The 27,894-nt window shown below is 45.0% G+C and overlaps 1 protein-coding gene across 2 annotated transcripts in view; it reads left to right on the top strand.

Annotated features, from left to right (window-relative positions):
- Nucleotides 1–790: 790 nt before the first annotated feature.
- ccdc80l2 (coiled-coil domain containing 80 like 2) overlaps nt 791–27,894 on the top strand; it is a 33,494-nt gene continuing 6,390 nt past the window's right edge. For both annotated transcript variants that reach the window (XR_009655750.1, XM_060935950.1), the window contains exons 1-5: nt 791–2,005; nt 15,479–15,635; nt 18,446–18,579; nt 18,685–18,842; nt 18,954–19,057. Coding sequence is in view for 1 of the 2 variants with exons in the window: in XM_060935950.1 (XP_060791933.1) it covers nt 866–2,005; nt 15,479–15,635; nt 18,446–18,579; nt 18,685–18,842; nt 18,954–19,057 (1,693 nt within the window). In the remaining variant the exon portion in view is untranslated. The remainder of the gene's footprint in view (nt 2,006–15,478; nt 15,636–18,445; nt 18,580–18,684; nt 18,843–18,953; nt 19,058–27,894) is intronic.

Genomic DNA, 27,894 nt, shown 5'->3' with positions numbered 1-27,894 from the left:
TCACAGCAAGAAGGTTCTGGGTTCAAGCCCAGCAGCCGATGTGGGCCTTTCCGTGTGGAGTTTGCATGTTCTCCCCGTGTCCGCGTGGGTTTCCTCCGGGTGCTCCGGTTTCCCCCACAGTCCAAAGACATGCAGGTTAGGCTAATTGGTGGCTTTAAATTGACTGTGAGTGTGAATGGTTGTTTGTCTCTATGTGTCAGCCCTGCGATGACCTGGCAACTTGTCCAGGGTATACCCTGCCTCTCGCTTATCGTCAGCTGGGATAGGCTCCAGCTTGCCCGTGACCCTGCACAGGATAAGTGGTTGCAGATAATGGATGGATTTTACTTACAGCCAGAACTATTGTGAGAGCCAAGCTGATATAGAAAATTAATTAACACCTTCAGATTTGAGAATTCAACAGCATTGTGGTATAACAATGTTACCATAATTACCATAAAACACCTTAGTGTACTAAAACCATAATACACTTCCATTATGGTTCCTAGCAGTTTGTTTTTAATTTTATTGTCCTGATTGTATGAATGTAAATTTCAATGTGTGCACTATGCCATATATACCACACTATAGCATATCCCAAACCATCATGTGTCTGATGTGGCCATAAAGCATTTTGCAGTTAATTTCTGTTGGGTACAAAGGCATGAGGGTCAGGTTTCATTCCCTTCTCAAGCTTGTTAACCCCCCCACCCCACCCCCCACACACACAGAGAACAGAGAAGATTTTATGCACATGCCACACTGCTTTGAAATTCCAAGAGAATCTTAATCTGAAGCAGAGGTGGTGTTTCTCGCCCTGCCTCCTCAGCTCCAGCTGCAGAGCGAAGCCATGTTTTGAGTGACAGTGTGATTGCACCTCTGAGGAATGCATCGTTTGTGGATACTGCTGGTCGGGCTTGTCTTATCGAGTTGCAGCACACTGCTGTCAGCGCGAACTGGCAAGAACAGACAGCGTTCAAAGACAAGGGATGAACCTGTGGGCCCCCGGGAACATGCTGGAGCAGAGGAAGCTGGAGTACGACAACCTGGAGGAGCTTCGGAGACTGACTTCTTGGCTGACTTTGCAGGGAAAAAGCGCTTATGGGTGATCACCGGCCCCTCACACAGTGATAACTACTTACGCCTGATGGAGAAACAGATCCAGGAGTCTGAAGGGCTGAACTGTCGATTAGCAGAGAGAGACACCCTCATTGTGACCATTATTCAGAATGCAATGATGGAAGGCAAAATCCAACACACAACCATGGACGGAAAGGCCACAGAGCAAGCACTGGATTCAGACATGGTGACAAAACTGCTTCATTACCTTGAGCTAGGACACCAGACCTTCTCCATGCTGATCCTGAAGAAAAACCTGAAGGTTGGTGAGAGATTTCCTTACCCAGTGCGTGTGGAGGCTGTTTTGGAGGTTATCGATAACCTTCCTGCACGCAAGCTAGAGAGACTTGCAAGGAAAGGGTCATTTCAGAGATGCAAGATCACTAAGAAGAGGTTGGTAGTGAAACAGAATGGTGGTAAGAAGAGAAGGATCTTCAGCCCTCAGAAACAGGGAAATGTGACTTCCATCTTTCCTTCACAGCGACAAACTCTAGACAAAAAGGCAGCCATCAGAAGCAAGGTTCAGGATATTCTCAGCGGACGCTACAGATTTGTCATCCACAGAGGCAAGGCGATCTCGACTCCTAAAACTGGGGTGAACGAAGAGTTGAAACACAAGTTTGACAGTCGAACAGAAAGCACTGAAGATGATGGAGAAAAGGCAGCACTGAAATTAGAGAATAAATATGATGATAAAGGGAATGGCAGAATGAGTTCAATCACAGAGATTAAAGGTGAGCAAGCGGGTGTCCCATCCAAACAGAAAGGCAAAGGAAAGAAGGATAAGGAGAAGAAAAAGAAAAAGGGAAAACGAAGAGGAAAGAAGTCGCAACAAAAGGCAGACAATAAAGAAAAAACAGCTCTCAAAGAGTTCATGGAAAAGCTCAAGGGCCAAAGAAGACTTCTTGTAAGTTCATAGTTGTGCACTCTTGCTGAAAAGCAGTTATTGCATTCGTTCATCGGCTTTGTTCACACTGCAATCTTGGTTTGGATTTACTGCTTAAATAGTTTTCATTTTATGTTTTTAACAACTGGTCTGAAGAAGTCCAATTCTGAATTAGTCCACATGTGCAACATAAAAAAAGAATCTAGCTCCAGCCATCCAGAAGTAAACAAACATAATTATTCACAGAACCAGAGCTGAGATTGTAATGATAGCGTCCATGATAGCATCATGGAACAGAAATCAAACTCAGACACTGATAAACTTTAACACATCACTGTCCGAATGGCCTCGAAAATATCCATCAGTGCTGCTGTTCATCTTTCTACAAAATTAATTGATTAAAATTGATTAAAAATTTTGATTGAGGAGTACTTCTTGAACCGTGAATAAAACATCCTTTACAGAAAAGTCACACAAAAACCTTTTTTACACACAAACACGTTCATAAAAGATGAAATTTACACATGCAGTTTTTAGACACTTTACATGTTGTGTTTCACCAACATTTTCATGTTTGGATGTGATTTTTTTTTTCACATGAGATTCATATGATTTGTGTTGATTTGTTCACACCTGCTTTTATTTTTAAATGTGATCTTTCACCTTGTTAATTTACTTTCACATGCAGTGCATGTTTTTTCTTATTTTCAGATGCATTTTTTTCACATATTAATGTTTCACGTGTAGTGCATGTGTTTTTATTTTCAGATGTGATTTTCCCCCATATGATTTATTTTACTTTCATATATTAATTTCTCATGTGATTAAAATTTTTTCAGGTGTGATATTCTCACTGGAATAATTCTTTTTCACATGGGACAGTGTGCAGTTTCAGGGCATAACCTTCTGAAATGCACTTGCTCATATAACCATGTATCAAATGTATGGTATTTTTCTTTAAGGGATGCCCTTATGGAAAACATAAAAACACAACAACATCTTCATTCTGGTATGAAGATCTATGGCAGGGGTGTCAAACCTGATCCATAAAGGGCCGTGTGGCTGCAGGTTTTCATTCCAGCCATGCAGCAGCACCCTGATTTGGCTTATTCAATCAACTGACACACCCACCCTTTAATCAAGGGTGGGTGTGGCTGCAAGTATTTGACTGTGTGAAGACAGTTCAGTTGATTGAATGAGCCAAGTCAGGTGTGCTGCTGCATGGCTGGAATGAAAACCTGCAGCCACAAGGCCCTTTATGGATCAGGTTTGACACCCCTGATCTATGGTATCTCATGTCCACACTTGTTGCACATTAAAATGCAACTATGGTATGGAACATCATAAATCAGAGTTGCTATGCTGTGTGAACACACACACACACACACACACACACACACATATATATATATATATATATATATATATATATATATATATATATATATATACACATACATACACACACACACATATATATTAGTGCTGTCAAAAATGTCGCGTTATTAACGCGTTAACTTGACTCAATTTTAACGGTGATAATTTTTTTTATCGCGAGATTAACGCTCTGTGACATGATGTAGGTTTTTCATAAGCTTTTGAAACTGCCAGGAACTTGGAACAGAGACTTTGCTTAGAAAAACGATAGCAGCTAGACTGTAATGCCACGCCCCGCACAGCCAGAGTCCTCTGCCCTCCCCTGAAGAGCCACGGTGCTCGGCTTAGGTTTCGTTTTCCCATCGGCGGCTCCAGCCCCACTTTGCAGTGGCTGTGACAAGACGTGTTATGCTCTGCAATAAAAATAAAAAAAAAAAACCATTGGTACAACCAGTGTTCGAACTATGCCGATATTTTCGGGGGGTCCCTTTTTTTACCTTGGGGGGGTGCTTGCGCTTGTCTCAGAGCGCGGATCTCCATCGCGCGCTCACTTCGGATATGCAAATGCTTCCCGTTACACATGATTGCTATGTCAATAAACATCATTTTGCCAATATTTTAGAGACCCCCCAACATTTCCCAAATCATGTTTTCAAGGGATCTCATGTCTGTTTCAGGGGATCTCGGATCCCCCGAGTACCCCCGTAGTTCGAACGGTGAGCAAGCCCATTCACTTTATGCTGATAAGAGAATTACATGGTTTTTCATGTGACAAAAATGTGCAATTAAATTGCGATTAATCGCGAGTTAACTATGACAGTCGTGACATTAATCGCGATTAAATATTTTAATCGCTTGACAGCACTAATATATATATATATATATATATATATATATATATATATATATATATATATATATATACACACACAACCCCAATTCCCAAAAAGTTGGGACAAAGTACAAATTGTAAATAAAAACGGAATGCAATGATGTGGAAGTTTCAAAAGTCCATATTTTATTCAGAATAGAACATAGATGACATATCAAATGTTTAAACTGAGAAAATGTATCATTTAAAGAGAAAAATTAGGTGATTTTAAATTTCATGACAACAACACATCTCAAAAAAGTTGGGACAAGGCCATGTTTACCACTGTGAGACATCCCCTTTTCTCTTTACAACAGTCTGTAAACGTCTGGGGACTGAGGAGACAAGTTGCTCAAGTTTAGGGATAGGAATGTTAACCCATTCTTGTCTAATGTAGGATTCTAGTTGCTCAACTGTCTTAGGCAGGGCTGCGTTAACCCTTGCCGAGGCCCTGGGCAGACACACCCCCGAGGCCCCACCCCCGCCTGTTGTCAACTGTGCTCAGCAAATTCACCCCCTCAGACGTGCCTGTCTAACTAGACACAGAAACTTAAATAACGACAGTGGCACAATTAGAAATACTATTGAACGATAAAACTTTATATCCATCAACACCTATTTAATCGAGAAAAAACAATGGTGAAATAGGCAATTGCATGGCGAAAAAAATCCATCAGACATCACGGTTAACAAGTCTGGTTAACTAAAGTTTAGCCTCAAGAAGCCTTTGAATGAGTGAGTCAATGAACAACATGTCAAGAACATAACCTAGGCCTACAACAGTTTCTTTAGTATTCAGAACAAGAACATTCATTTGGTAAATAACCATTCGTTTTCATTTTGGAATCCAGGCGACTTTTAACTTGTGAAAACAAAGAGCGATAACAAAGAAAGAAAAATATCTTGCTTCTCAGAAATAAATCTCAAAATGTTAGGCTATGTGAAACATTTCATCCTTTCACACACATAATGTCCCAAACAGCAGTGGCACACAGCTTTGCACATTCAGTTTGACAGCCATGGGTCAACTTACAAGGGCACTTTCCTACTTTTCTGGAAAGTGAAGTCATTAATTAAATCATTGAACTCAAGCTGGCGTAGCAGATCATATTCGGTTGACATTACAGTTAAAAAGTTTAATCTGTTTTCAGTCATTGTGGTGCAAGGCAATTTTTGATGAGCCCAAGCTTAGAAAAAGATCTCTCGCTGGTAGCATTTGACACAGGGAGCGTCAGATAAATCCTCAAAGCCATTTCCACATTTGGGAAAACGCTTGATAGTTCTCGCTCTTTCAAGAGCCTCATCATATTGCTAGGTGTGAGATCGATGCTCATGTTACTGCAGAATGATACAAACTGGATAAACTCATCCTCAAGTTCGACCTGGAGGTCTTCACTGAACTTATTTACGAGTTTGCGGCAGGCGGTGAGGATCTCATCTGTGGACATGTTTCGCAGAGTGGTCATGAAGCCAAAGTAACTGGAGATCTCTCTGTAGGCATCGTATCTCTTGCTCAACATGCTTACTAAATTGTCTATGATGACATAAAAAACCTCCACACGGAACTTTGCGCTCCCAGTGAGAATATGATCAGGGGTGTCTGATTCATCTGCTCTCTTTGACCTTGTCACCTGATGCATAGTTTCTGACCTGTATTGCTGTGTAGTAGAGATGTTTCTGGCTGCTATTTCTATTTCTTCGAAATGATCACGCAAATCCTGGATGAAATCGGTCAGTGACTGAATCAAGGCTACAGCCTTAATGAGATCTAAATCAACTGTCTGCAGCATAACACTGGTTGTCTGGAACCTCTGCAAGATTTTATTCCAAAACAGACTAAAAAAAGCTGTCTCGAGTTTATTCATTTTCTTCATAAGGGATTTAGCTTCCTCTCTTGTGTCAGCGGTCTGAGTTGCATCAGTAGAAAGACTGCGCAAGATATGATGGATATTTTGATAGTTAATGGAAAGCGCTTTAGTGGCCTGTGCATGGGAAGCCCATATTGTGTCTGACAGGGACTTTAATGTCTCTAAATTTCTGTTTTCATTTGGTTCAAGCCCATCCATTAAAACTTTCCATCGCTGAGGAGATCCTGAAAAAAAAGTGTAGCAGGACTGCAAAAATCTGAAAAAAGAGGTAGCCTCAGTGCAACAGTCAACACTGCTCATTCCAACAAGATTGAGCGAGTGAGCAGCGCAAGGTATCCAGTTGGCCAAGGGGTTTACCTCCTGGATGCGCGCTCTCAAACCCTTGTACACCCCTGACATATTTGATGCGTTATCGTAACACTGCCCCCTGCAATTCTGGATATCAAGGTTTGTTTCGTTAAGAATCTGAGACACCGATTCAAAAAGCGAATCACCTGTATGACTGAAGATGGGGAGAAACTTCAGAAACCTTTCAAACACTTTGCCTTGTTGTGATACATATCAGACCACAAATGTCAACTGGTCAATATGTGCCAAATCAGGGGTAGAGTCAACAATCATGGAAAAATACTTGGATTGGTGCACTTGCTTAATTATCTCTGCCTGAACGCGTTGCCCCATTAATGCTATGAGCTCCTCGCATATTGTATTCGAGAGATAAGAGGTGCTACCCCTCCCCATGTTTCCATATTTCTTAATATGCTCAGATAAGAAAGGGTTGAACTGGCTAAGAAGCTCTAGTATTCCGAGGTAATTTCCATTCTGAGGTGACCCGAAAATCTCTTCACTTCCTCAAAATGACAGGCCGCACTCGGACAGAAACTTAATCACGGCAACCACTCGTTTAAGAACTTCTCGCCAATAGCTCTCCTGATCTTTGCATTGCTCCAATAGTTCACAGTCAATCGAACGAGCCTGAGTGCGTGCCAGCCAGACAAGGGCGGCTTTTCTGTGTGGTTGGCTAACTTCGTGTTCCTCTGCACGGGCAAAGCTGTGGTTCCAGTCAGAAAAACTGGTGGAAGAGAAAGAAGATGGGCTTTCGCCAAAAAGCCGACAGTAAAAGCAAAAAACATTACCCGTTGAGGGAGAGTAAACTAACCAATCTGTTGGGACAATCTCTCCATTGCGCATGGAGCGTGTGAACAGCGCTTTAGTTAAATGTCTTTTACCAGTCTTATATATGCGCTCAGATGCGGCAAAGGAGATGTCCGCATTTTGGCACAGAAGTGATGCTTTTACACCTTTATTGACCCAGTAACTCTGCAACTCTTCTGTTATTGTACCCCAAGATGCAACATCAGTATCAGGAGTAGATAACAATGTCTCTGGGTCAGGCCTATTTATGTGTGCATCACCAATGCCATCTAAGGAGGCCGATGGCGAGTCGCATTCACATGGCTCTTCCTCCACTAAACCTATATCATCGTTAGCAATCTGTGCAGCATTAGCAATCTGTGCAGGCAAATCTGTCAGGGTTAGTGTTGTCGAGGGAAGATGTACCAGTTTCAGCTGGATCCTCTGGGTGATCAACACTTTTAAAAAAGCTTGAAAGTTTTGGAATTTTGTTAAGAATTTCTGTTTGTCGGTTTCTTTTTTGCTGTGCTTGCTTTCGTTTTTTAGCACCACTATCATGTTTTCTAATTGCCTCAATGACGGGTGATTTATGCGACGGGACAAGGTGGGCTTCCTTACGGGTGGCGAAATGCATCAAAAATGTTATCAATATGATCAAAACTTCTGAAAATATTGTCTCATATTTTCCGATCTCGCTACCTCCGAGGCCCCCTAGTGGCCGAGGCCCTGGGCAACTGTCCATGAAGCCCATTAGGATAACGCGTCCTTGGTCTTAGGTCTTTTTTGACGTCTCTTCTGTTTTATGATGCGCCAAATGTTTTCTATGGGTGAAAGATCTGGACTGCAGGCTGGCCAGTTCAGTACCCGGACCCTTCTTCTACATAGCCATGATGCTGTAATTGATGCAGTATGTGGTTTGGCATTGTCATGTTGGAAAATGCAAGGTCTTCCCTGAAAGAGACGTTGTCTGGATGGAAGCATATGTTGCTCTAGAACCTGGATATACCTTTCAGCATTGATGGTGTCTTTCTAGATGTGTAAGCTGCCCATGCCGCACGCACTAATGCAACCCCATACCATCAGAGATGCAGGCTTCTGAACTGAGCGCTGATAACAAATCGGGTCGTCCTTCTCCTCTTTAGTCCGAATGACACGGCATCCCTGATTTCCATAAAGAACTTCAAATTTTGATTCGACTGACCACAGAACAGTTTTCCACTTTGCCACAGTCCATTTTAAATGAGCCTTGGCCCAGAGAAGACGTCTGCGCTTCTGGATCATGTATAGATACGGCTTCTTCTTTGAACTATAGAGTTTTAGCTGGAAACGGCAGATGGCACGGTGAATTGTGTTCACAGATAATGTTCTCTGGAAATATTCCTGAGCCCATTTTGTGATTTCCAATACAGAAGCATGCCTGTATGTGATGCAGTGCCATCTAAGGGCCCGAAGATCACGGGCACCCAGTATGGTTTTCCGGCCTTGACCCTTAGGCACAGAGATTCTTCCCGATTCTCTGAATCTTTTGATGATATTATGCACTGTAGATGATGATATGTTCAAACTCTTTGCAATTTTACACTGTCGAACTCCTTTCTGATATTGCTCCACTATTTGTCGGCGCAGAATTAGGGGGATTGGTGATCCTCTTCCCATCTTTACTTCTGAGAGCCGCTGCCACTCTAAGGCCAAGTTTACATTAGACCGTATCTGTCTCGTTTTCTTCGCGGATGCACTGTCCGTTTACATTAAACCGCCGGGAAACGGGAATCCGCCAGGGTCCACGTATTCAATCCAGATCGTGTCAGCTCCGGTGCTGTGTAAACATTGAGATACGCGGATACGCTGTGCTGAGCTCTAGCTGGCGTCGTCATTGGACAACGTCACTGTGACATCCACCTTCCTGATTCGCTGGTGTTGGTCATGTGACGCGACTGCTGAAAAACGGCGCGGACTTCCGCCTTGTATCACCTTTCATTAAAGAGTATAAAAGTATGAAAATACTGATGCAAATACTGCCCATTGTGTAGTTATGATTGTCTTTAGGCTTGCCATCCTTCCACTTGCAAGTGGTAAGTGATATGCACTGGGATCACACACACAGCGGCTCAGTCCCGAATCACAGCTTGTGCACTTCACTCACGTGCTCTGTGAGCTGCACAGGGCCGGAGTGCGCACCCTCCAGAGGGCACTTGCTGTTCAGGGCGGAGTGATTTGGAGCGCAGGATGCCTGCGGAGCCGAGCGTATCCATGTATTGGTGTTGCTGTGTGCACGCAAATCGTGTATTGGTGTTGCTGTGTGCACACTAATCGTTTTAAAAACGTTAATCTGATGATCCGCTGATACGGTCTAATGTAAACATGGGCTGAGATGCTCTTTTTATACCCGGTCATGTTAATGACCTATTGCCAATTGACCTAATGAGTTGCAATTTGGTCCTCCAGCTGTTCCTTTTTTGTACCTCTAACTTTTCCAGCCTCTTATTGCCCCTGTCCCAACTTTTTTAAGATGTCTTGCTGTCATGAAATTTCAAATGAGCCAATATTTGGCATGAATTTTCAAAATGTCTCACTTTTGACATTTGATATGTTGTCTATGTTCTATTGTGAATACAATATCAGATTTTGAGATTTGTAAATTATTGCATTCTGTTTTTATTTACAGTTTGTTCTTTGTCCCAACTTTTTTGGAATCGGGGTTGTAATGATATAAAAAGTGTACACACCCCATTAAAATGATAGGTTTATCTGATGTAAAAAAAAAAGACCATGATAAACAATTAAAAAAAATTTCCCACCTTTAATGTGACCTATAACCTGTATAATTCAATTGAAAAACAAATAAATCTCATCTCATCTCATTATCTCTAGCCGCTTTATCCTGTTCTACAGGGTCGCAGGCAAGCTGGAGCCTATCCCAGCTGACTACGGGCGAAAGGCGGGGTACACCCTGGACAAGTCGCCAGGTCATCGCAGGGCTGACACATAGACACAGACAACCATTCACACTCACATTCACACCTACGGTCAATTTAGAGTCACCAGTTAACCTAACCTGCATGTCTTTGGACTGTGGGGGAAACCAGAGCACCCGGAGGAAACCCACGCGGACACAGGGAGAACATGCAAACTGCGCACAGAAAGGCCCTCGCCGGCCACGGGGCTCAAACCCGGACCTTCTTGCTGTGAGGCGACAGCGCTGACCACTACACCACCGTGCTGCCCACAAATAAATCTGTTAGGAGGAAAAACATAAAAAATAAAAAACATACAATGAGCTGGTTGCATAAGTGTGCACACCCTTAAACTAATGGCCCTTTTCCACTACCCTTTTTCAGCTCACTTCAGCTCACTTCAGCCCGACACGGCTCGCGTTTCGACTACCAAAAACCAGCACGACTCAGCTCGTTTCAGCCCTGCTTAGCCCCTAAAACTCGCACCGTTTTGGAGTGGGGCTGAAGCGAGCCAAACCGTGCCGACTGAGGTTGGGGGCGTGAGCAGACACTCCCCTGTGCACTGATTGGTGAGGAGGCGTGTCCTCACATGCCCACACACGCCCCGCGAGCGCGCTGGGATCTGTAAACACCGCAAACCCGGAAGGAGAATAATTACGAGAATTTCTGAAGCCTTATGCGCCTCGCCTCATCTATACGCTCTTGCCAGTATCTGTCCGCGTTGTCGGTGACAACAAGCCACAGCACCAAGACCAGCAACACTAACGACTCCATGTCCTCCATGTTTATTGTTTACTATTCGGGTCGTGAGACTACCGCTTAAAAGATCACTGAATCAGTGACATACAGAGCATCGTGGACGAGTTCGCGGAGCGCAAGGCTCGTCGTATGCCCTTCAAATAATGCGCGCAGTAGGCTATTGATGTTTTATTATGAGCCATGTACAGTATGTCGCCGAATGTTTTTTTGTTTCTGAGTTACATGTTCGTTTGAAGGACTTAATGTACAAAATAACATAGTTGCACCCCGGAGTGTTGAAATTGGTAAACACAGTGCATTCAGTGAGGTTTGCACCGCCCTCCTTTTATTTCTGACTCTTCCTGTCACCACTCTGAGCGCTCATTCGTATGCCCTTCAAATAATGTGCGCAGTATAGGCTATTGATGTTTTATTATGAGCCATGTACAGTATCCTTTTTTTTTTTTTGTTTCTGAGTTACATGTTCGTTTGAAGGACTTGATGTACTAAATAACATAGTTGCACCCGGTAGTGTTGAAATTGGTAAACACCGCAGTTGCGGACATTTTGTAGCCTAAAATGATGTTATGATAAGCTTTAATAAAGGGCCCGGTCATTTGCCCCGCCCCCGGCCCGGCTCTGACTTGTTCCGCCACTGTCACTGATGTCACTGTTTGCGCTGCTTAACGACATCACGTGACGTCCACCCACTTTCGCTAACTCCACCCAATGTGTCCACCCACTTCCAGCCAGCACGGTTCAGCGCGGTTGTAGTCGAAATGCAACTTCAACAGCCCCGCTCAGCTCGACTCGGCACGGCACGGCTCAGCCGCGTTTGTAGTGGAAAAGCGGCATAATACTTTGTTGAAGCACCTTTTGATTTAATTACAGCATTCAGTCTTTTTGGGTTGGAGTCTATCAGCCTGCCACATCTAGACGTGGCAATATTTGCCCACTCTTCCTTGCAGAAGCACTCCAAATCTGTCAGATTGTGAGGGCATCTCTTGTGCACAGCTCTCTTCAGGTCACCCCACAGATTTTCAATTGGATTTAGGTCTGGGCTCTGGCTGGGCCATTACAAAACTTTTTTGGGGTCATTGTCATGCTGAAAGATGAAACTCCTCTTCATGTTCAGCTTTCTAGCAGACACCTGAAGGTTTTGGGCCAAAATTGACTGGTAATTAGAACTGTTCATAGTTCCTTTCACCTTGACTAAAGCCCCTGTTCCAGCTGAAGAAAAACAACCCCAAAACATGATGCTGCCACCACCATGCTTCACCGTGGGTATGGTGTTCTTTTGGTGATGAGCAGTGTTGTTTTTGCGCCAAACATACATTTTGGAATTGTGGCCAAAAAATTCAACCTTGGTTTCATCAGACTATAACACATTTTCGTACATGCGTTTGGGAGAGCTGATGTATTCTTTTGCAAAATTTAACAGGACCTGGATGTTTTTCTTTGACCCTACCTCATAGTCCAGACATATGGAGAATATGGGACATTGTTGTCACATGTACAGTAGTACACAATCCGTACTTGCCAGAAATTCCTGCAGCTCCTTCAGTGTTGTTGTAGGCCTCTTGGCAGCCTCCCTGACCAGTTTTCATCTTGTCTTTTCATTAATTTTGGAGGGACGTCCAGTTCTCTGTAATGTCATTGTTGTCCCATATTTTCTCCACTTCTTGATGACTGTCTTCACTGTGCTCCATGGTATATCTAATGCCGTGGAAATTTTTTGTCCCCTTCTCCTGACTGATACCTTTCAACAATGAGATCCCTCTGATGCTTTGTAAGCTCTCTGTGAACCCTGGCTTTTGCTGGAGGATGCAACTGAGTAAATGTCTGAACTTTATTTGGGGTTAATCAGAGTCATTTTAATTGATGGCAGGTGTGAACCCAAAAAGACTGAATGCTGTAATTAAATCATGAGGTGCTACAACAAAGTATTAGTTTAAGGGTGTGCACACTTGTGCAACCAGCTTATTGTACGTTTTTTATTTTTTATGTTTTTCCTCCTAACAGATTTGTTTGTTTTTCTGTTGAATTGTACAGGTGATACTGTAGGTCACATTAAAGGTGGGAAAAGTTTTGAAATTATTTATCGTGGTCTCATTTTTTTTACATCAGAAAAACCTATCATTTTAACAGGGTGTGTACACTTTTTATATCCACTGTGTGTGTGTGTGTGTGTGTGTGTATATATATATATACACACTACCGTTCAAAAGTTTGGGGTCACCCAGACAATGTTGTGTTTTCCATGAAAAGTCACACTTTTATTTCCCACCATAAGTTGTAAAATGAACAGAAAATATAGTCAAGACATTTTTCTGGCCATTTTGAGCATTTAATCGACCCCACAAATGTGATGCTCCAGAAACTCAATCTGCTCAAAGGAAGGTCAGTTTTATAGCTTCTCTAAAGAGCTAAACTGTTTTCAGCTGTGCGAACATGATTGTACAAGGGTTTTCTAATCATCCATTAGCCTTCTGAGGCAATGAGCAAACACATTGTACCATTAGAACACTGGAGTGAGAGTTGCTGGAAATGGGCCTCTATACACCTATGGAGATATTGCACCAAAAACCAGACATTTGCAGCTAGAATAGTCATTTACCACATTAGCAATGTATAGAGTGGATTTCTGATTAGTTTAAAGTGATCTTCATTGAAAAGAACAGTGCTTTTCTTTCAAAAATAAGGACATTTCAAAGTGATCCCAAACTTTTGAACGGTAGTGTATATATATTTCAACACTGCCTAAAAGCGGAGCTCCCGATGGGTGTAAAATGTATTTGTAACTTGTGGCCACAGCTGTCACTCATTATTCATGTTACGGACAGAGCTGTCAGCCCAGGAAGCTGTATTTGTTATGCTCCAGATGCTCACTGCTGTGTTTATATTCACCATGTACCTCGGTCAGAGGTTTAGCACAGTATGTTATAAAGCTTTGCTGTCTGTCATCCTGATGTGTCATTCATGCACAATGTAAAGTTTGTGTGCGCTGTTGATTGAGTGTGTTTTGTTTGTGTTCGGTGCTTTGGTTGAACTGTGGTTTAGCCCAAGACTTTGAGCACAGAGGCTAATGGTGCACATTTGGCTAACTTGTACAGGTTTGCATGCTTGGTTGAGCTGAGTGAGGTGTGGAATGTTCAGAGCATAATCTGTAAACATTACTCTGCAAAATTGTGTATTTGTTTACAACCATGCTACATTAATTAATTTTGTTTTGTTTGCACATGCACCCGTCAGAGACTCGCTACGGCAAAAGAGCAGTGCCTAATACGAGTCAGGAATGCTAACTTCAAGACATTTTGTCTCAAAATGCCAGCTTCTAATCTTATTTCAAGTAGGCGGTGGACTTAAATTTAGAACAGTGTCACAATTATAGAACTAAAAATTAGTTAAATACACTTGAAACAAACAGGATGACAACAAAAAAAGATGCTATTTTCGAGGGGAAAATACTATTTTTGAGCATCACAAGCTTATTATGAGACACAAAACATCACAATACTAGTATAGCTATAGCTTTATAATATAGCTAAAAATGAGTTTTCCTAGCTAATTTCAAGATCACTCTTATCTTGTAAGGCTTAAATATAATGTCTTATTTCAATAAATCTTACCAAGAGAATTTTCACTTGTTTCATTGGCAGATTTTTTTGCTGATTACAAGCAAAAAATATCTTGTATTATTATTATTATTATCTCATCTCATTATCTCTAGCCGCTTTATCCTTCTACAGGGTTGCAGGCAAGCTGGAGCCTATCCCAGCTGACTACGGGCGAAAGGCGGGGTACACCCTGGACAAGTCGCCAGGTCATCACAGGGCTGACACATAGACACAGACAACCATTCACACCTACAGTCAATTTAGAGTCACCAGTTAACCTAACCTGCATGTCTTTGGACTGTGGGGGAAACCGGAGCACCCGGAGGAAACCCACGTGGAGAACATGCAAACTCCACACAGAAAGGCCCTCGCCGGCCCCGGGGCTCGAACCCAGGACCTTCTTGCTGTGAGGCGACATTGCTAACCACTACACCACCGTGCCGCCATTATTATTATTATTTGCTTATTTTTGGAGTGGCCTTTTTTCCAGTGTGTTGTTCTTAATGCTAAGGGCTGCTACAGTGTTAGTAAATAATTCCATGCTATTTTTTAAAAAGCAATTTAAAAATAAGCATTGGATAAACCCCATCTATCTTATGTAAATAAAGATAGAAATTTCGTTGTCCAGTGGTCAAATGTTTATGAGATACGTTCCCTCGCACTTACGAGTGGGTTCCCTATGGTGGTACACGTACATCGTTCGTACAGACGATCTTCATTTGCAAAAACCATCAAAAATCAGGCTGAAGCTTTACCATATTCTCTTAAGTATGTAGCTTTGCTCCACTATCAATGGAGCTCAAATAGAAATGTACAATTTATTTTTTCCCTGTCTATGCTGTCAGTCAGATTTGGACCCCTCCTACCTGTAGTATGAACATATCAATACATTAATATTCTTATTATCTATAACTTCCACACTGTTTATGGTGCAGGTAATTTCTTCCCGCAGTGAGGTCTCCAGTCAGTATATCCAACAGAGAGATGATAATGAGCTGCACAGCTGTGACTTGGCTTTACGGAAGATTACAGTGCTGTCGATCCTGGGTTCAGAGAAAAACCCCACACTTCGACTGCAACATTATCACCAAGGTAGGTGTGATCTAATTAATTTGTATTCTTTGAAACTGCATACATTGAACATCCAAGTCAAAACCTACTTCTTCAAGGAGCTAATGTTAGTACACTGCTGTGTTTAGGTCATTCACTTATTTCGCTAGCATATCTACAGTACTTTATTGTATTTATGCCACAGTGATGTTGAATATTGGATTCTGATCAGTAACAGCTCTGACTGCAAATCACAGGTTCATATTAATGCACTTGTCTAATACGTTATGCTTTCTATAGTAACAGCTCATTCACAAAGACTTGTATGGCAGACACGCCATATAATCTAAGCTTACTAATAATAAACATATTTAAAGATGTGCTATTATTTTAACTGAGAACCTACTGTGCAATTGTTGTGTAATTGATATGGTGAAGATTTCCATAAGAAGCCGTTTATTTAACATTTATGAAAGGAGTCTCCAGTGTTAGTGCTTTGAAACAGTCAGAGGTGAAGCTGTAAATTTGGGTTTTCCAACCATGGAAAGTCTTCAGGACAGAGAAAATAACATTTTCCACTTACGGTACTCAGTAACAAGCTGAGGTTTGTTTGGTCTGCCATCAAGAGAAATGAATGGCAAGAAATGTTTATAGCTGCGATAATATAAATAATTGGCATTCTATAATTGTAACTATAAACTTTGACTTGTCAATATTTAATAAATTATACATTGTAATGATTTAGAAATTGCAGTGGAATAAGAGGAAGTAAACACTTCAGGAAGTGCTGTTACAGGAAATCAATTCGTTTGAGGTGGAAACAGAAACCACACCCCATAACATCACCCCATCATTGATTATTTTCATGTAACAGCTCAATACAGAGGTGTTTTATTCCTTACTTATTATATAATGGTAACGCATTAACTTTAGCCTGTAACCTAATTAGCTGAGCTAATCAAAATCAAAGGTTAGATAGTAGATAAACTTCAGGCTAACTATTTATTGTGTCATTTAATCTGGTATTACTTGCCAAGCAGTACATCAAGTCAGAAGTGAAAAGTTAGGTAGTATGTACGTAATATGAAGTTATCAAGTTTACAATATACTGATCAAAGTCAAACTCAGTGTTTCATCTTGTTGTTCCATGGCATAATTTAGATGTCTGTAACTGAATGTAGTTTGGACAGAACAAAATCTTGTTGTAATGATTCATTTTTCCTTTTGGCTGTTTTTTTTTTTTTTAAATTAGACCCAGAATTATTGGGAAGGACAGGCCTTAAAAGAAAAAATAATGAAGCAAGCATATGCATTCTAGCCTAATGCTGTTAGAAAATTATAATAATTGAATAATTGACAATGGGGTGGCATGGTGGTGTAGCGGTTAGCACTGTCACCTTACAGCAAAAAGGTCCTGCGTTTGAGCCCAGCGGCCGGCGAGGGCCTTTTGTGTGGAGTTTGCATGTTCTCCCCGTGTCCGCGTGGGTTTCCTCCGGGTGCTCCGGTTTCCCCCACAGTTCAAAGACATGCAGGTTAGGTTAATTGGTGACTCTAAATTGACCGTAGGTGTGGATGTGAGTGTGAATGGTTGTCTGTGTCTATGTGTCAGCCCTGTGATGACCTGGCGACTTGTCCAGGGTGTACCCTGCCTATCAAAGGGGGGGATTGTTAGATTTAAAGCCATGATTTAAGTTAGTTTTATAGCTACACGTGATTTAGGATTGTTAGACTTTATGATTTTAATATTTTAGAGCTTTTAAGATCCTTTATTATTTTAGACTAACCTGACCTTCCTCTTTGCTAGACATAAACATGATGTCTTGTTTAAAATTGTTGTGAAAATATCTCGCACGCTTTGACGTGCATAAATGCTGAAATTGCTGAATCGCTGATATGAATTATGATTGAAGGTTTCATTCACACACACATATTGTAAGGTTTTATTCCTTTGTAAGGATAAATAATTGTAAGTGTTTATTCTTGACCAAGAAGGCAGTACTTAATACTTAATACTTATTCTTAATATTGTTCTGTTCTGTTCTATTTTATTATTTCAGTTAGAAAGCATTGAATTCTGTGTAACTTGTAAGTTACTGTGTGACCTTCTGTCTAAGCTAGACACATTGCTCGAGACGTGTTTTGGAACATTCTATCAGAACATAAGGTTGTGCGTAAATGTTGATATCTGTTGGAGCATCTGAAATGTATACAGGATATATTTTCACTTACACACATACATATTAATGGAATTAAGGAATTCCGTTGGAATTGAGATGTGATTTGCTGACTTAGCACAAGATATCCACACACTCACATACGCACACACATAACACACACACATCCTACACCCACCCCTCTCCGAGGTCACACCTGAACACACACACACATTCATTTGGATATTATAAAAGATTGTGTGAAATATTTCATCTTTGGTGAAAAGGGCTGTGAATAAACAGTGGTGAAGCCAATCTCTAGTTTTCTGGTCTGTTTTTTTGCGGTGTTTTTTCGCCCCAGAATTCTGCAGGTGGCACGAGGGCATTGGTCTGGAGAAGTTGACTGTTCCAGCTGGGGGAACCCTTTCACCCATAGTCAGCTGGGATAGATGCCAGCTTCCCTGTGATCCTGTAGAACAGGATAAGTGGCTACAGATAATGGATGAGTGGATGGATGGATGGATGGATGGATGGATGGATGGATAATTGACAATTATGTATTGACAATAATTACTTAGGTTATGAAACAAAAATATTTCCTGGAGGTACGCTGAGAAAGGAGACAGACTTGTGTGAAGCAGGGACAATGCCCACCCTTAGCACTGAAAATCAAAGCACCAATATGCAACTTTTAAACAGATGGAGATCCTCGGCTTGCCTCTCTGCCAGACAACATCAAAAATCCTGACCTGATCAGCCAAATCCGCAAGGAGTATGGGCTTGTATCTAAGGAATTCTCCATGACGGTGACGGACTATGACCTGAAACCTAATGTAAGGGATATTTCTATTATTTATATTTTATTTTATTTATTTATCTATTATTTACTAAGACTCCAGAGGTTTCCAGAGGTATGAGATTTGCTCTTGTGATTTCAGCTTGAAAAGGTGTTTGATACACCAACAGCCCCATCAGCTATTATAAATTATATCGACACCTTCCAGTCTCGATGGTTGGAGAAAGCAGAGGAGAAGGACACTCCCTCACCCTGTTCTCCATCAGAGGCTAATTATCAAGCAGAGAACTCCCTGTTCAGGTAGACAAACAGGAACTGATGGTTTAATATAAATAACACATGTCAGGAGTAATCTTCAGATCTGACATGTCTCACATTCTCATGTGTCTTTGTATCTCACATACATTTCAGGTTTATGTCCAAAAGAAGACTTTTGATCATATCCGCTCCAACTGAGGATGATTATTCCTTTCATCAGCAGATTCAAGCTATTAATGGACAGGAGTGTCACATGGGTAAGAATCAGTACTATAATTACAGGGGGTCTCTCATTTTAATCAAAATTTCGGAATCTGTCTAGTAGCTGGGCGGTACAGTGGTGTAGTTGTCAGCACTGTCGCCTCACAGCAAGAAGGTTCTGGGTTTGAGCCCAGTTGCCAACGGGGGCCTTTCTGTGTGGAGCTTGCATGTTCTCCCCGTGTCTGCGTGGGTTTCCTCCAGATGCTCCGGTTTCCCCCACAGTCCAAAGACATGCAGGTTAGGTTAATTGGTGGCTCTAAATTGACCATAGGTGTGAATGGTTGTTTGTCTCTATGTGTCAACCCTGCGATGATCTGGCAACTTGTCCAGGGTGTACCCTGCCACTTGCCTATAGTCAGCTGGGATAGGCTCCAGCTTGCCACAACCCTGCACAGGATAAGCGGTTACGGATAATGGATGGATGGATGGATGGATGGATAGTAGCTCTAGGACGCATCATTGGCCTTGGGCTGGAGATTCTCATCATTTAGTCAGGCTAAATACCAGGCTTCATTCAACCTTAAATACAGTGGTGCTTAAAAGTTTGTGAACCCTTTAGAACTTTTTATATTTCTACATAAATATGACCTAAAACATCATCAGATTTTCACACAAGTCCTAAAAGTAGATAAAGAGAACCCAGTTAAACAAATGAGACAAAAATGTTATACATGGTCATTTATTTATTGAGGAAAATGATCCAATATTACATATCTGTGAGTGGCAAAAGTACGTGAACCTTTGCTTTCAGTATCTGGTGTGACCCCCTTGTACAGCAAGAACTGCAACTAAACATTTCCAGTAACTGTTGATCAGTCCTGCACACCGGCTTGGAGAAATTTTAGCCCATTCCTCCGTACAGAACAGCTTCAACTCTGGGATGTTGGTGTGTTTCCTCACATGAAGTGCTCGCTTCAGGTCCTTCCACAACATTTCGATTGGATTAAGGTCAGGACTTTGACTTGGCCATTCCAAAACATTAACTTTATTCTTCTTTAACCGTTCTTTGGTGGAACGACTTGTGTGCTTAGGGTCGTTGTCTTGCTGCATGACCCACCTTCTCTTGAGATTCAGTTCATGGAAAGATGTCCTGACATTTTCCTTTAGAATTCGCTGGTATAATTCAGAATTCATTGTTCCATCAATGATGGCAAGCCGTCCTGGCACAGATGCAGCAAAACAGGCCCAAACCATGATACTACCACCACCATGTTTCACAGATGGGATAAGGTTCTTATGCTGGAATGCAGTGTTTTCCTTTCTCCAAACATAACGCTTCTCATTTAAACCAAAAACTTCTATTTTGATCTCATCCGTCCACAAAACATTTTCCCAATAGCCTTCTGGCTTGTCCACGTGATCTTTATCAAACTGCAAACGAGCAGCAATGTTCTTTTTGGAGAGCAGTGGCTTTCTCCTTGCAGCCCTGCCATGCACACCATTGTTGTTCAGTGTTCTCCTGATGGTGGACTCATGAACATTAACATTAGCCAATGTGAGAGACACCTTTAGTTGCTTAGAAGTTACCCTGGGGTCCTTTGTGATCTCACCGACTAGTATATGCCTTGCTCTTGGAGTGATCTTGGTTGATCGACCACTCCTGGGGAGGGTAACAATGGTCTTGAATTTCCTCCATTTGTACACAATCTGTCTGACTGTGGATTGGTGGAGTCCAAACTCTTTAGAGATGGTTTTGTAACCTTTTCCAGCCTGATGGGCATCAACAACGCTTTTTCTGATGTCCTCAGAAATCTCCTTTGTTTGTGCCATGATACACTTCCACAAACATATGTTGTGAAGATCACACTTTGATAGATCCCTGTTCTTTAAATAAAACAGAATGCCCACTCACACCTGATTGTCATCCCATTGATTGAAAACACCTGACTCTAATTTCACCTTCAAATTAACTGCTAATCCTAGAGGTTCACATACTTTTGCCACTCACAGATGTGTAATATTGGATAATTTTCCTCAATAAATAAATGACCCAGTATAATTTTGTAGCGCTTTTGATGTGTGGGTGGAGCACAGAGGACGGCAGGACACGCTTCGAGGCAGAGAAGGCTATTTATTTACACAAACTTTTCAGTCTACTGTGGCGTAAGCCCATACACACACACACACACACACTCTCTGCATCTGGTCCCGGGTTGCGCTCCCTCTGCTCTCTCTCTGCCTCCTTAAATAGCGAGCGGTTACTGGGAAAACACACACAACACACAGGTTAACTACCGTCAGGTGTAGCGATTCTGCCACTCACCTTCCCTGGCTCCGCCCTCCTGTCACAGACCGGCGCTTGACCACGCCCCCGCTGCCACATACCCCCACCGCCCGACTCAGGCCGGGCGCCTGTCCGGCCTGCAGCCGACTCCCCCCCCTTGACGGGAGAGGAAGTCCGCCACGACCATCTGCGCCCCCGGCCTGTGGACCACCTTGAAGTTGAAGGGTTGGAGTGCCAGATACCAACGGGTGATCCGCGCGTTGGCATCCTTCATGTGGTGGAGCCACTGGAGGGGCGCGTGGTCCGAACAGAGGGTGAAAGGGCGCCCCAGTAGGTAGTAACGGAGGGCGAGGACTGCCCACTTGATCGCCAGGCACTCTTTCTCAATCGTGCTGTAGTGCCCCCACGCACTGACAGCTTCCGGCTGATGTAAAGGACCGGGCGATCCTCCCCCTCCACCTGCTGGGACAAAATGGCCCCCAGCCCTCTGTCCGACGCATCCGTCTGTAACATAAAAGGGAGAGAGAAGTCAGGGGAGTGTAAAAGTGGCCCCCCACACAGTGCAGCCTTTACCTCAGAGAAAGCCCGCTGGCACTGCTCCGTCCACTGGACCGGATCTGGCGCCCCCTTTTTAGTGAGGTCAGTCAGCGGGCTGGTGACGTCCGAATAATTAGGTATAAACCTACGATAGTAGCCAGCCAGCCCCAGGAACTGTCTCACCCCCTTTTTGGTCTTGGGCCTCGGGCAGGCCGCAATCGCTGCTGTCTTATTAATTTGGGGACGCATCTGCCCGTTGCCCAAGTGGAAGCCCAGATACTGTACTTCCACCCGCCCAATCGCACACTTCTTTGGGTTGGCAGTGAGTCCCGCCCGCCTCAGCGACCTAAGGACGGCCCTCAGGTGTTGCAGGTGCCGCTGCCAGTCATTACTATAAATGATAATGTCGTCTAAATAAGCGGCCGCATAGGTGGCATGGGGCCGGAGGACCCTGTCCATCAGCCGCTGAAACGTAGCGGGCACCCCAAACAGCCCAAACGGAAGTGTGACGAACTGGTGTAAGCCGAACGGTGTGGAAAAGGCCGTTTTCTCCCGGGATAATGGAGTCAAGGGGATCTGCCAATATCCCTTCATCAAATCCAGTGTCGAGTAAAAGCGAGCCATGCCTAGTCGATCAAGCAGCTCATCAATACGAGGCATTGGGTACGCGTCGAATTTAGACACCGCGTTGACTTTTCTATAGTCCACACAGAACCGGACCGAGCCGTCGGCCTTGGGAACCAAGACCACCGGGCTGCTCCAGTCACTGTGGGACTCCTCGATGATGCCCATTTCGAGCATGGCCTGAAGTTCTTCCCGAACCACCTTTTTTTTGTGTTCGGGTAGCCTGTAAGGGCGGCTACGTACTACCACCCCCGGGGGCGTCTCTATGTGGTGTTCTATGAGGTTAGTGCGACCGGGCAGGGGCAAGAACACATCCGAAAACTCGGCCTGCAACTGGGCGACCTCCGTGAGTTGGGTCGGGGAGAGGTGGTCTCCACAGGGGACCGGAGAGGTACGTGCTGCCAATGTCCCTTTTTGAACCTCCGGCCCCAGCTCCGCCTTCTCCGGAACTACCGACACCAACGCCACGGGGACCTCCTCGTTCCAGAGTTTCAGCAGATTGAGGTGGTAGATCTGTAGTGCCCCCTCCCTGTCCGTTCGCCTAACCTCATAGTCGACGTCCCCGACTCGCCGTGTGACCTCAAAGGGTCCTTGCCACTTGGCAATTAATTTGGAGCTCGACGTGGGCAACAGGACGAGTACCTTATCTCCCGGAGTGAACTCTCTAAGGCGCGTGCCCTTGTTGTACAGGCGGACCTGCCGTTCCTGGGCCTGCCGCAAATTCTCCTGAGTTAGGTGGGTGAGCGTGTGGAGTTTTGCATGCAGGTCCATAACGTACTGAATTTCATTTTTGCTCTGTGAAGGTCCCTCCTCCCAATTTTCCCGCAGTACATCTAAGATGCCGCGCGGCTTACGCCCGTATAATAATTCAAACGGGGAGAACCCCGTGGAGGCTTGGGGGACCTCTCGCACTGCAAATAACAAGGGTTCGAGCCACTTATCCCAGTTACGTGCGTCCTCACTTACGAATTTTTTGATAATATTTTTGAGGGTGCGATTGAACCGTTCAACTAAACCATCTGTCTGTGGGTGATAAACGCTGGTGCGGATCGGCTTAATACCCAGTAGCCCATACAGTTCGCTCAGTGTTCGTGACATAAACGAGGTGCCTTGGTCAGTCAGAATCTCTCTCGGGATTCCAACCCGGGAGATAACGTGGAAGAGGGCCTCTGCAATACTGCGTGCTGAGATATTGAGAAGAGGCACTGCTTCCGGGTATCGCGTTGCATAGTCCACCAGAACCAATATAAAGTGGTACCCTCGTGTTGACCAATCTAATGGCCCGACGAGATCCATCCCAATTCTTTCGAACGGGGTCTCGATTAATGGTAGGGGGCGCAAGGGCGCTTTTGGAATGGCCGCTGGGTTTACTAACTGGCATTCGCGGCACTCCGTACACCACTTACGGACATCGCCGCAAATCCCCGGCCAATAGAATCGGGCCATTATCCGGGCTAGTGTCTTATCCTGCCCAAGGTGTCCAGCCATGGGATTAAAGTGAGCCGCCTGGAATACCAATTCCCGGCGGCTCTTTGGAATTAATAACTGGGTGACTTGCTCTTTCGTCTGAGTGTCCTGCGTCACTCGGTATAATCTATCCTTCAAAATGGAAAAATAGGGGAAGGACGGGGTGGCGTTCAGCTGGAGCGTTTGACCATCGATTACTCTCACTTGGTCAAACGCGTGTCGCAGAGTCTTGTCTTGCGATTGTTCCAGTGAGAAATCCGCGAGGGATTCCCCAATAGAAAGAGGAGGAGCCGGCGGCTCCTCGCTCTGTCGCGGAGATGACGTAGACGGCTCTGCGACCTCAGCTCCAGCCAAAGCGACACCGGGACCCTCCCCTGTCAACCGGCAGGACCCACTCTTTACTAGGCGTGCCATTAAACCCTGAAATCCCGGCCAATCTGTTAGGACTTGGACTGTTTTGGCCTCTAGAGGCCGCTGTTATTTCCTTTTCGTGTCTTGTTTATTTTGGCCTCTAGAGGCCGCCACTGTTCCTGTGTTTTGTGTTTTTGTTAATTGCCTGTTAGTCCTAATTATCTTCACCTGTGTCCTTAATTAGTTTGTGTATTTATACCCCTGAGTTCAGTCCTCTTGTCACGGAGTCTTTGTGCTGTTATGTTTATCTCCAGTTTCCTTTGTACTGTGTTTTGTGGATCTTCTGAGCTTTTGCATTTTTGCCTTTTTCTTTTTGTATTATACTCTTTGTTTTTGTTTTTTTTTGTTTTGCCCTGGATTGTATATAGTGTACATAGTATAAATAAACCTTTTGTTACTTTTTCTACTTCCGCCTCACGCCTCTGCATTTGAGTCATTCCCCTGGTGGCCTAGTGGGGGTTTGCTGGATCATCACACCAACGAACCAGGTTCGAATCCCAGCAAAACCCTAACAGAAAGACTCCGTCATGACCGACTCAGCAGAGGCTGCTTCAACTGTCTACCCGGCCAACCTTCAGGGAATTATGGCAGCTTTGACACGCTTCGGAGCGACCATGGACGCTCATGGACGTACGCTCACCAGCCAACGTGAGGCCCTTGCTCGCCACGAGGAACTGCTTCAGCAAATTGGGAAAACCCTGGCACAGCTGACATCTCTGCCTGCATCTCCTGCTCCTGATCCAGTTCCTGCTCCTGATCCAGCTCCCACTCCTGCTCCAGTGCCTCCTGCCATGCTGCCTTCTTCACCTCGCAAACCCAGCCTTCCTGCACCACAGAGGTATGACGGCAAGGACAGTGAGTGCCGAGAGTTCCTTACCCATTGTCAACTCACCTTTGAGCTTCAGCCTACCACCTACACTACGGATCGCCGCAAGATTGCCTTTGTGATCACCTTATTAGCTGGTAAGGCGCGAGCCTGGGCTACTGCTATCTGGCAAAGACAGGGACCTGAGTGCTTTGATTTCCAGCTGTTTTCTGAAGAGATGCTTCGGGTCTTCGATCAGGCAGACATCAGTACCGACGCAGCCCGAAAGCTCATGTCCATCCGGCAAGGAGGAAGCGTCGCAGATTACGCCATCTCGTTCCGAACACTCGCAGCAGTAAGTGGATGGAACGAGACTGCCCTGGTGTCAGCCTTCCACCATGGTCTGTCTGACCCCATCAAGGACGGTCTGGCCTCTATTGGATGCCCAAGTGACCTCGAAACCCTCATCTCACATGCTATTCGTCTGGACAACAGGATGAGAGAACGCCACCAAGCCTTGAGCCCCCCCAGCCTCCCTACCTCTACCTGGAGACCATCTACCTCCTTCAGTGACTGTCCAGAACCCATGCAAGTGGGTCGTACTCGCCTCTCCGCATCTGAGAGGGAGCGCAGAAGGAGGGACAAGTGCTGCATCTACTGTGGCAAGCCTGGTCACTTCCGAGCATCATGTCCCGAACTCTTGGGAAAAGGACCGCCCCGTCCAGCCGAGGGAGGGTTGTGACGGGGCCTACCCTCTCTCCCGGACTCCCTGGTCAAGGAATCTACATCCCGGTCTCCATCTCCTGGGGTGAGTCTGTCCACTCTTGTCAAGCTTTGATAGACTCAGGGGCCGCTGGGAACTTTATGGATATTCACTTCCCCCAAAGCATCAATATTCCTACTGCACCTCTTGAAGTCCCACTGTCTGTGTCTGCCCTCGATGGCCAAGCGTTAGGTGATGGAAGAGTCACCCAAGTTACTTCTCCAGTCTTCCTCCAGTCTCAAGGTCACAAGGAAGAAATATCCCTGCACCTGATTCCTTCACCTGAGTTCCCAGTTATTCTAGGCCTTCCTTGGCTTACTCGTCACAACCCTCGCATAGACTGGGTAACTAGCCAGGTTGTGGAATGGGGCCCTGCATGCCATGCCTCTTGTCTGCTCTCTAGCTCTCCTGTGTCTCCTGCCGAGCCCCCTGATCTCACCGAGTTATCTCAAGTTCCCACAGAGTACTGGGATCTCAAGGAAGTATTCAGCAAGAGCAGGGCCGCCGTTCTTCCTCCGCACCGGGCCTACGACTGTGCCATCGACTTGCTCCCTGGGACTACCCTTCCTCGTGGCAGACTGTTTTCCCTCTCTCAGCCAGAACGCAAGGCTATGGAGGAATACCTCAAAGACGCCCTGGTCTCTGGGTTCATTCGACCCTCCACCTCACCTGCTGGTGCCGGCTTCTTCTTTGTCGGCAAGAAGGATGGGGGGCTTCGACCATGTATTGACTACAGGGGCCTGAACAAGATCACTGTGCGCAACCGATATCCCCTTCCGCTGATGTCCACTGCTTTCGACCTGCTCCAAGGCGCCACCGTCTTCACCAAGTTGGACCTACGGAACGCATACCACCTCATCCGTATCCGACAGGGAGACGAGTGGAAGACTGCCTTTAACACCCCGTCTGGGCACTACGAATACCAGGTGATGCCCTTCGGACTCACCAACGCACCAGCTGTTTTTCAGGCCCTAATCAACGACGTCTTAAGGGACATGATTAACCTGTACGTCTTTGTCTACCTCGATGACATCCTTATCTTTTCCAAGACCATGCAGGAGCACCGCCACCATGTCCGCCAGGTTCTCCAGAGGCTGCTACAGAACAATCTGTTCGCCAAGGCCCAGAAATGCGAATTTCATGTTCCCGAAGTCTCCTTTCTGGGATTTATTGTACGGACAGGCCAACTCCAAATGGACCCTGCCAAGACCCTGGCCATCCGGGACTGGCCTACTCCCAAGTCCGTTAAGGAGGTTCAGCGGTTCTTAGGATTCGCTAACTTCTACCGCAAGTTCATCAGGAACTTCAGTTCTGTGGTAGCACCCATGTCAGACCTCACCAAAGGGACAGGTGGATCTTATGGCTGGTCTCCTCAGGCAGAAAAGGCGTTCAAAGACCTCAAGGCCCGCTTCTGCACGGCACCCATTCTGGTCCTCCCGGACACCTCCCAACCATTCATCGTGGAGGTGGACGCCTCGGACAGTGGTGTCGGCGCGGTACTCTCTCAACGTTCGGAAGGAAAGCTGCACCCCTGCGCTTACTTCTCCCACCGCCTGAGTCCTGCGGAGTCCCGGTACGATGTGGGGGATCGAGAACTGTTAGCGGTCAAACTGGCCCTTGAGGAGTGGAGGCACTGGCTGGAGGGAGCGCAACATCCATTCCTGGTTTGGACTGACCACAAGAACCTGGAGTACCTCCAGCAAGCCAAGAGACTGAACCCTCGACAGGCTAGGTGGGCCCTGTTTTTCAGTCGGTTTGACTTCACCCTCTCGTACCGTCCCGGCTCCAAGAACACCAAACCTGACGCACTGTCCAGGCTGTTCTCTGCCACTAACAGGGAGAATGAAGTCGGGCCTATTATCCCGGTGTCCCGGATTGTGGCCCCTGTCCGCTGGGGTATTGAGGAGGCTGTTCGACGAGCCCAACGCCAGGACCCCGGTCCTGGGACGGGGCCACCGGGCCTCTTGTACGTCCCACATCAAGCCCGGGCCAAGGTTCTCCA

This window comes from Neoarius graeffei, chromosome 12 (genome assembly GCF_027579695.1).
Source record: "Neoarius graeffei isolate fNeoGra1 chromosome 12, fNeoGra1.pri, whole genome shotgun sequence".
NCBI classification, from domain to species: Eukaryota; Metazoa; Chordata; class Actinopteri; order Siluriformes; family Ariidae; genus Neoarius; species Neoarius graeffei.
The sequence above is the reverse complement of the archived record's forward strand: the minus strand, read 5'-3'. Positions and strand labels throughout refer to the sequence as shown.